A 10973-nucleotide genomic window follows, 5' to 3' on the forward strand; every position below is an offset into this window, starting at 1 on the left:
TAATGGTTATTAATATTTAAAAACAATTTGAAAAGGAAATCAATGTCGATTTAATTACTTTTTATACAATGATATGCTTACTTAACTAAAGGCCGAGAAGATTTTTCAATCACGAGTTAACTTTTATTTGAAGAATGAATTCAACAAGTGTCTGTCTATTAGAAAGTTTTTATTTAGATAATGTCAACGTCTATTTTATTTGTTTAAAATAAGTTAACTGGGTTATGAATAAATCATTATTAAGCCTTTAAAATTACGTTTGTTCACTTGTTAAGAGAGATGATTTATTACATTATTTTATTAGTCCGGATTAATAACTTTGTCAAACTGAAGCATTATGATCAAATATGTAAGCAGTAATCCCAAAAACTTGAAGGGTAGCGCGATGTCGATATCAAACATGTGGAAGAGAGAAAATGATAGATTACGCGTTTCTATCAGAGTAAGCAACGAACGAGCGGAACTTCGGCTTGATTTGTCTAAAATACAGAAAAAACAATTATGAATGTCAAAATACATATATACTTCAATTATATACACAACTACATACAAAACTTGTAGATATTTTTTTATTATGATTGCAATGTAGATCATGCACTTTGTCACCCATTGACATTTGCACGCCATCAACACAAACATACAGACAAGAAGAACAGAAGTAGTAGAAATATCTATTTTTATTCGAAGAATAATAAATAAAAAATGATGTTTACCCAATGTATTCTCATATAGTCTGCTAGAAATAAGATCTTTGAGGATCCGTACTTCGCCACAGACTTGTTCAGCATAAATGCAAGGAACCAATAGCGGCAACAGTTCAATCAGAGAAAACGACAGATTTACTGAGAAATGTGCAAACGTGTACTGAAAATAAAAAAAGTATATAGATTTGTAAAGCCAAAACGCAGATCTAAGTAGGCTAAGTATCAAATCGGAGGCCTAAGCAGGACCAAAGTTACTAAACTAGAGCCACGCACATCTAGATTACATTACATTAGCAGCCTGTAAATTTCCCACTGCTGGGCTAAGGCCTCCTCTTCCCTTTGGGGAGAAGGTTTGGAGCATATTCCACCACGCTGCTCCAATGCGGGTTGGTGGAATACACATACATAACGTTAAGAAAAATTATAAAGGTTTCCTAATATCAATTATAAAAGTCCTTCGGTAAGCAATTTTTTTTTAATTTGTATCTATAGTTGGTAAAATAATTGACTTATTTATACTTTAAGTAAAAGAAAAGAACATTGATTTATATACTCTTGTTTAATTTAGTACTATTATTATTTAATTATTGGTTTGCATTTGACGTCTTTACCTATATATTTTTTCATTTTCATTTAATTTCAATATTTGTTGTAATGTAATATCGGAAACTATTATCAGTTAAGTTCATTAATGTTTCTTATTTTCTTTAATGATTCAAAATTGCAAAATAAATAAATAAATCTCCCGACGCAGCTACAGATATTGAAACCACGTGATGTGACGTCACAATTTTTACATTTGCTTTGCTGTGACAAATTGAGTAAATAGAATTGAAGTTTACAAAATGGTTCGATTTCGCATAAAATTGATGTTTAAATCATTTTTGTATTCTTAGTACATACCACTAAATGTTTTTTTTATGTTAGAGGTGGCAAATAAATAAATAAATAGCTCGTAACTTCCCGTGGCTCGGACAAACTTTGACATTTATTTTAATACTATTTAATAAACACGTGTATAACAAATATTACTATTATTATAATTTTTTTTTTTTTAAATATTTACTACTTTATAAATATACTTATAATTAAATAATTGTTTTGTATATTTCAGCAGTACTCACTTTACCAATTATAAGGCTCTTTGCGATCCTAAAAGCCAAATCTAATACGATACTTAAAGTAAAGACGATAAATATTAGCATCTGAAACAGAAATAGTTTTAGTTTTATAATGTAATTGTATACATTATTATTTCATGTAAAATAAGATCAATACCTGCCACTTAATGGATTCGTATAAATAGTCAAATATAATTATAATTCTATTGTAATAGTTTATTAAGCTCTTCATATCTATTTTAGAATATTTTTTTATCTGTTTTTTAAAATTGTTCAATTTCTCATCTCTGCCACTGGTTTCTTCATGTTCGCAATTTTTTTCATTAGGATACGAAAATCTTATATAATTAATAATTAACTTGATCCTTGGAATAATAAGAATAAACATATGACCATAATAATGCAGTTCAAAACAGTGTAAAAATTTCATTGGTAACAAAATCAACATCGGAATATTGTTTCTTTCAAAGTTATTACTAATACCGTAAAAAGTAAAACTTAGACCAATCGTAACGAAAATTTGAAAATAGTTCTGTATACTTTTACGATTCCCTGCCTTTCTTACTATAAAACCGATGTCCCCGTCGAATTTATTTAATTCGATGTAAAAATTAAGGAATTTCTCTTGGAAAATAAAAGCAAGGACGTTGCACATTAAATACTGAATAAAATCTGCCACCACAATCAATTGAAATATGTACTCATTGTATTTGTGCACTACAAAGTATAAAAGTACGATGTGAATACTGAGAGAGTAAGTTAACAGCAGTAAGACGTATACTTTTTTTTTAATACCTAGAATAAGTAATCGATTTGTACCGAGAATTAGCTCGATTATGATAAAAATTTTACTATATACATCTAATATAGGTATTTTAGCAACATTCATGTAGGTATTGATACGAGGCGAAGGTGGCGACATTGTTAGAGTCACAGCTACGCGATTACCACTGAGAGCTTGTTTCGACCTATGTGTCATTCCTCATTTACAAACTCATCCATTAGCACAACCTTCGCGGTCTAATATATAGGTAGGTTATAATGTTTAATTACTTTACTTTTAACTAGCATAGCATAGCAGAAAATTAAGTAATAATTGTATTCTTAAATAGTTAGAAAGTATTGCTCTTTTGGATTTTTTATATTTATATTTTTATTAATTTTTTTCAGTATGTAGTTTACGGCCCCGTAATTCTATACTAAGCAAATCGTCTAATAACCATAAATTCAATCATTATATTTTAACTTCTCTTGTTATACTTGAAATAAGATATTCTAATTTATAATAATTATACATATTTATGAATATGTCTGAAAGTAACTCACAATAGAAATAGCAAATGATAATATATATCTTTATATTTTTTTAATTATTCAACATTATAAGTGATATATAAGTGACACGCACGTAGTTATATAAGGATTATATATTCTATGTATACACATATATAGGTATATACATAGTATATGTAATCCTTATTTTACACTACTGAAATATGAGACCAATGACCAATCAACGCGGAATCGTCGGTAGATTGTTATAAGCTATTAATTTTTTTATTCTGTTTACCCTATTTTTGGTCAGCGAAGTGAGCGCATAACAGCTGGTTCATAATATGAAGTTGCGTTCTGTTTTAACGACCTACTTAAAATAAATCGAAGATATAAGAACTTAATTGTAAATTAGTAAATATGGAAATTTATTATAAAAAGAAAGTAACTATTAAGTTTCTAGCCGGTTCTTTACGGTAGAATTATATTCCAAACTTGTGACAGCTTCACATTTAATATAGTCTTATATTAATATATTTTTATTTGGAGACCAATTTTTTTTGATATTATAATATATACATTATAAAATAAAATGACACAGAAAATCTGAAATGTTCGCATTTGAAGTTCTTGTGTGTTGTATGGGAACATTACTAACAACAGAATTGGTCAGGTAAATCAGGATGGTCAATAGTTAGAATACGTGAAACTTAACTAAAGATTACGCGTCTAAACCTGGGTAAGTATCGATGTATTTTAACGTGCTTAATTTGTGTTTATAATTAACACCCCGTTCGGTGGGGAAGGAAAACATCGGGAACAAACTGTACCAATTTGTCTAGCGTGGTGGAATAAGCTTAAAATCTTCTTCCCAAAAGGTAAGGGAGCTTAAACCCCTTATTGAGACATTAAGGCTGTTAATTTTACAATTTTCACTAATTTTATTATATACTATTTAAATAAATACTCTTAATAGCTAAAGGGATTTTGATAAATATTATATGAATTTAAATGCCCATTTATCTTTAAGCGTGTATTTGTAACTAGTTTACGGCCGCAGTTTCGGTGTTTTAGGGGTTGTTTGTCAGGTATTAGGCATAAAAAGTACCCTGCTTTTACCAAATTTCATCAAATTCGGTTCCGGCATAACGGCCAAACTAATTATGGTTTAGCCGTAAAAGAGCAATAGACAAACACATAGAGTTACTTTCACATTTATATAATACCAGAAGCGTTAAAAGTATTTATTTTGATGTAAGATTAATTTGTTACTACATAAAATATAGATATAAGCTGTCGCGGATTTTTTTGTAGGACTATTTAAGATAACGTGTAACTCTGGTTTTTGCAGATGGCAGATTTTTTTTATTCTTACTTAAAACATATCGTTATATTTTGGACACAGAATATCTATAAATTATACCACATGTGTTAGTCTGATGTAGAAGCTATATTACTGTAAAGATTCATTAAAATCCATTGAGTAGTTTGCGTGAAAGAGTAACAAACATCCACAGATTCATAATATTGGTAAGGATAAACAAACAAACATTATCGGTTAATTTTCATATGTATATGAAAACTATCAATATTACTTAGTTAACGAGTCAAAGGCATTGTATATCTAGCTCTATATATATGAATTCTGTTTTCAGGTTTACACTTTAGACATCAACTCAAATGACATTTCTAAAGTGTTTGTGCGCGGCCATATTTATTAATGAACAAATATGACAGAATTCAAGTCCGTTCGATACGTGTAGTTCAATATTTATTTATCCATTTTATTAGAACATAATTTGAGAGTACTTAAAATATTGATCTGTAATCGGTTCATGAATATGGCCTAAAATTGGGTAATTTTCTAAATCAGAAAATTGTATTTGTTTATGGATGTGATTATGCATCTTAGTAGTTTTTTAATCACTCCTAAATATGATCATGAAAATTGATACGATATATCTGTTACTTTAGCCCGAAGCCAGTAGGTAATTTCAAGCGGAGCCCGAATGATTGAAATGTTTCAATCGAGAGTCTGGCAAAACATATTTCAAAGTTCGACCGGGCACGCAATCCCCAAAACTCTCTTGATACCTTTGGTAATGGTAAATTCGAATGAATTTTAAAAACCATTCTGTCAGCAAGATTAAAAGAGAGAAAATTCGTTTACGATATTACTCTAACAAATGAACAGATTTTGACTGATTCCGTATCATCATTCGTCGCAGTTTTATTTTGTATAAAAGTTCTTAAATTCTTTAATACTTTATATAATAAAAATTTAACGCTTTTTTTTCTACTCATTTTTAAATACATTTCATATTAAAATGTCATTTGTTATTTCCACTAGTATACAATTTTACATATTTGGCGATTATATAAAAAACTAGTTGTTACTCGCGGCTTCGTTCGCGTTCGCGAAAATAACAGCGAAGTCGCAAACGACAAGTAGTTATAAGATAAAATAATGATAGTTATCTATTAAACGAAGCAAACTACTAAAAAAAATCGAAATAAAACCGTACCTTAGTAATTTTAATTGAAAAATTATTAGCAGATATTTTCGCAGAGTCTAACTCGATTGTTTAATATGATAGCATTATCACATTTGAGAGATTATTATTGGTTCCGCTCACACTCACCCGGAATGCCATAAACATAATCGGCTTTCGAGTACATTCCGGTAACCTGTTACGGTAAAATTATAGAGTAATATTAATACCATAACATTTTGGAACCCTGATGAAAGAAAACTGAGTTCTGTTGATTTTTAAAGAGTTTTCTTATTAATTTGCATTAATCATTATTATTTAAGGATCAATATTGAAGGATTATTAAACTTCTTATAAAAAGAAGGGAGGGCTTAGCTTAGAGGCTTAGCCCGACTGTGGAACATTTACATGCTGTCACCTAATACGAGTTGAGATTATCCAGTGGTTAGAACGAGTGCGCCTTTGATTGCGAGTTCCAACCGAGACAAGAACGACTGAATTAAAGTGTTCAATTTGCCACAAGTGTGTTCGACCATCACGCATTGGAGCCGCCTGGTGGAATTAGCTCCAGAGGATCTCCGCTAAAAGGAATTGAGACTTTAGCCCAGGGCCCTGATTCTGTATGCCATAATTCGTAACGAGCCTAAACGAATGACGTAATAACAAGCTAAGAAACACAAACGTGTTTCCGTAACACGCCGAGTTATGTTTCCTTAAAATGGTATTCTGTATGCCATAAGACATGTAGACTATGATTTTTTGAGAGATTTAACGAGGTACAATCGGATTCATTTCCTATACTTTAATATTAACACCGGTTTTTTTTTCTACGAAAATTTATTTATTTTTCTTTGACTAAAACCAAATATTTTAACAAAAAATATTACTAAAACTTGTATATTTATAAATGCTAACGATAAAAACAATATGTACTCGAATTGATAAAAATATAAAAAAAAATTAAAACAATTAATTTTTTTGTAAGTTGTTCGGAACGTATTGAAATTAAGACAGACGTCATTATTAACAATAATTGAAAAATTAAACGTAAACATGTCAGAATAATAATATTTATTAACTTAAAGATTTTTTATTTAAAACCTTCATTAAATTCGTCTTAGCAAACGATCGAATTGACCAGAGCAATGAGATATATTCAAATGAAATGGATGCGCACTCTTTTCGTCAACGTATTGGATATTATTAATTTCTTCTTCGTATATTATACTGCAGTACGAACTTAAAATATTTCAACATATTGCTTAAAAGCAACACTATACCAACCGAAACATAGTTATCTATAAAGGTAAGTGATATTTTAACTAGAATTTAATTTATGAAGTACTTATCTTAAATCTAACCTTAATATATCGCTCATTTCTTTTAGATACTATTGTCATGATTTTTTAAATATACTTATATAATTTTAATTGAAATAATAATATTTAGTTCATTGAAATAACATGTATGAAGTATGATTCTTGATTCGGTTTCGACACCGTGTTGTGGCACTCCCGCCACTTCCGTCTGGTGGCGTGGTGAGGCGAGCTGGTACTGTCTGGCACGGAGAAGCGCGGGATTTTTAACTGGAGAGGAACATTAATTTTTGTTTAAGGAGTATAAGTCTATACTGATTCTCCTTACTGATTTTCATCTTATTATTGAATTTCAAAAGATCAAAACCTTACCAATTTATTTAGTTTCATTATGATAGAACTTTTGTGGCTAAGTAAATACAGATATTTTTTTTGTAAACCTAGTAACGTTTTTATGGGGTTAATGTTAAATTATTTATTCACATTAACACAGTTATTTCAAAGTTACTGGCATTCTTTTTTTCTCTGGATCACCATTATATCTTGTAAAAACAGTTTAAGTTTAACACACTGCCCATTGCTTGTCCAGTGCCTACTTTACTGTCTCCGATAGGCAGTCATATAATTATTGTTGGAAATATTTCTAGTTTTAGTTAGGCAAGTTTAATATTCTTGTATGGATATTAAATTGCTTAAGGTTCTTAATATTTTGATATTTTTCTTCTTTTAATCACTCAATTTAGATAATAAAACAGTTAGCGAGTATTGTTATATCTCGCATATTAATGCACACTTCATTTTTAAAGTGAATGTGGGATTTTTAAAACTTTTAATCGCATATACGTGTATTAAATTTTTTTAAGCAACATAATATTTTTGTAACATAATATGAACCCGAACACTTTTTAACTAAATATAACTCTAAAAACCATCAAAATAATTTATAAATAACATTAAAAACACTATATTTATTTAAATTTTTATGTTAAATTACATCCATGTTTTCAAAGCACGAGGAATGAAAGCGTGGAATTTTGACATTCAAAAACGAGTTAAAAACGCGATTTAAACGAAAACGGTATGGTTTTCGATTTGACAGTGGCATTCGGAATACCGTTTTTAGCCAAAAACGCGTCGTGAGCGCGTTACAAGCTCGTTTGTTTTTTCGGTGGCATACAGAATCAGGGCCCAGCTGTGGGATATTAACAGGCTGTTACTTTTACTCTTCTTTATTCTCTTCTTATTCTAAAAGTATATTTATAAATGATGTACATAATATAGTGTATTATGTACATAATGTATAGATATCCTTTTGGACGAGTTTACCGTCGCATGGTCGCATGTCTAAAAACTTTTAACACAATAGTGAACTTATACAACATTTGAAATTGGTATGTCTCTATTTCAAAGTTCAGTTGAGAGATCATAAATCGTTGCAAGGCAGTCTTGAATATTGTACGTGGTCAACCTTAATGTTAAATCGATGAATTTCAATTTATTTAATGTCGACGAAATTTAGTAGTAAAATTTATCGGTTCAATACGGTAGTTAAAAGCATTTGAGAGTAATGAGTTATTGACGTTTTACAGTTTTGTTATTTGTAACTTAAAACGATCGGTTTCTGATGTACAATAAAGATTCTTTAAATAAAAGTTAATTTCTATCACGTATAATAACATTATTATACGTTATGCCCGTCTGGGTGGGTACATTTATCAGATATTCTACCGCCAAACAGTACCCAGTGTTGTTGTGTTCCGGTTTGAAGGGTGAGTAAGCCAGTATAACTACACGCACAAGGACATAACATCTTAGTTCACAAGGTTGGTGGCATTTTGGCGATGTAAGGACTAGTTAATATTTCTTACAGCATTATTGTCTATGGGCGGTGGTGACCACTTACCATCGGGTGGCCCATTTGCTCATCTGCCTACCTATGTCTTAAAATAACGACTTGTAATTGTTTAATTGAATAAAACCATTCGCTATAATCAAGTATCCGTAAGACGTATGTATATATCCAGACAAAATTTAGATAATTATACAATTGACATAACAGTGATGCTTATACCTAGGTCAAAGGTAAAATAGATGATTGTACATGATGTTGATAAAGGGCAGCTCCATTATTGTATTTTAATAACAAAAAGTATTTTAACCTGTAAGAAAATTCTATTCGCGGCATTTCTGGATTCCTTAAACATTTTTTTTCTTCTATTCTTGATAATGTAAGAAGATTTTATCTTTTTGCTTTCTTACATAAGATATTAAAAGAAAACGAAATTGCATTTAGTATTATGACTTTTATCGACCTCTTAAAGACGATCTCATATGTAATAAGATTAGACTATATATTATGTGATAAAACAACGACTTCAAATCCATATATACTCTGGCATCTGAGTGTATAAAGTTGGCTACCAGTCAGTTAACGAAAAGAAGCTAATATCTTTTCATAATGAACAATCGTCATCTTCAGCGACGCAGACACGGATCTTATTCACGGATTTTGTTTCTATAATAAAATTTTCTACGCTGTTTAAATGTACTTCATTTAAACTTATGGGAACAAAGATATATTTTTTTAATTATTTTTAGTTTTTTTTTGCACTGGATTACACAAATATGTTCATATAATATGTAAAGCTGTATTAAAAGGTAAATAGGAAAATGCGACTGTCACCGATTACCTATAAATCAGAAATTATGTATAATAAGTAAGTACTTTTTAGGGTGTATATGTATGTTAATATAAATTCACGTCTAGTCTTAATAAACGATTATAAAGTACGATAACAAAACTCATCCTGTTATCTTATATTGATGTTAGCCGTTTGTATAATAACATCAATCTTTCTTATTAGTTTTTCCTCCTTGTGGGAAATTATATCCAATAATAATTTTCCGCACAGTATGTTTCCAAATAACGTATATAATATCATAAAAATATAAGTGGCAATTACGAGAGGTAGGTGTAATTAATAAAATATTAATCTATTGTATTTATTAATATTTTCTAATGTAATTTTTTATAGTAGTATCAGTAATGTCAATATTTCGTCGCAACTCACTTATTAATTTCTGTGAGTGCTTTTAAAAGTAATAAGCAATCATTTATTATATTGTTGTACTTCTGGTCTAAATATACAAACATAATTTGCGATTTAAAAACAGTCTATAATTATAGAGTGGTAATAATTATTATTTTTCAATTAGAGGTATTAACAATATAAATGTACGCTTATTCCACAATGAGTTTCTTGCCGGTTTTGCTCGGCAGGATAGAATAGGTGGTAACTTCACATTTAATTGGCATTTTATTAATTTTATTTTTATTTATTTATTTTTGACTGATATTTTTAATAATATCAAATCATACATATACTCTAGAATGTTATAAAAAAGTAAATAATCGTCCTAGATACATCAATTATAATTAGATATTCTGGTAATTTTTATGTGTTCACATTAGGTACATACATTTTGTAGGAAATTGTTATAAATATATTATGTTTTTTTTTTCAATAAATTATTATTGTTTAATTAATGAACAATATCAATTGTTCAATAATTCATACTAAACAAAATGAAACGACGCTTGATGCGTTATTAATATAGAATACTTACTAATATAGAAAATACGGACAATTTTGCAATTTTTAAAGTTAAAGCTATTTTCAAGCCCAATTTCAAGTAGAAGTATATTTTTACAAATATTTCGCAATTGGGTGAAAGCAACTCGTTTAATTTTTTTTACTATCGGTTCAATGTAAAATTTTAATCAAGTTTCGTTTCGGTTCTGCCAGCTGGATTACATGAACAATACTGTTACGGTACATCAAACTGTTTGTATTTTAACTTGGAAAATAAAATAGGGAGAAAGTTTGCATAAAGATTATGAATTAATAAAAAAATTGTAAAAAGAGAGTTAGTTTATTGTACTGCCCATATTATAATCATATGATTATTTCACAATATGTTCTTAACACATCTAAATGAATTGTAGCTTAGTCCTCAATAAGATTCCTAAAATTAAAGTGCTCGTCTCATCGATGTGACTAAGATTTG

At 29.2% G+C, this 10973-nt stretch overlaps 2 protein-coding genes across 2 annotated transcripts; both read right to left on the reverse strand.

Moving 5' to 3' along the window:
• Nucleotides 1-270: 270 nt before the first annotated feature.
• Nucleotides 271-979, reverse strand: LOC113400400 (uncharacterized). Its single transcript, XM_064217572.1, is given in 3 exon segments — nt 271-479; nt 714-864; nt 965-979. Coding segments are annotated over 3 exon segments (375 nt in total).
• A 976-nt stretch (nt 980-1955) lies between these two features.
• LOC135193754 (uncharacterized) lies at nt 1956-2749 on the reverse strand. Its single transcript, XM_064217573.1, has one exon. It carries the CDS (start codon nt 2745-2747, stop codon nt 1956-1958), a length of 792 nt encoding a protein of 263 aa, XP_064073643.1. The 5' UTR covers nt 2748-2749.
• Nucleotides 2750-10973: the final 8224 nt, after the last annotated feature.

This window comes from Vanessa tameamea, chromosome 17, assembly GCF_037043105.1.
Source record: "Vanessa tameamea isolate UH-Manoa-2023 chromosome 17, ilVanTame1 primary haplotype, whole genome shotgun sequence".
Classification (NCBI taxonomy): Eukaryota; Metazoa; Arthropoda; class Insecta; order Lepidoptera; family Nymphalidae; genus Vanessa; species Vanessa tameamea.

What these genes read in the sequence shown, in the direction of transcription:
- LOC135193754 (XM_064217573.1), bottom strand. Translation starts at nt 2,747, where the DNA reads ATGTCGCCACCTTCGCCTCGTATCAATACCTACATGAATGTTGCTAAA.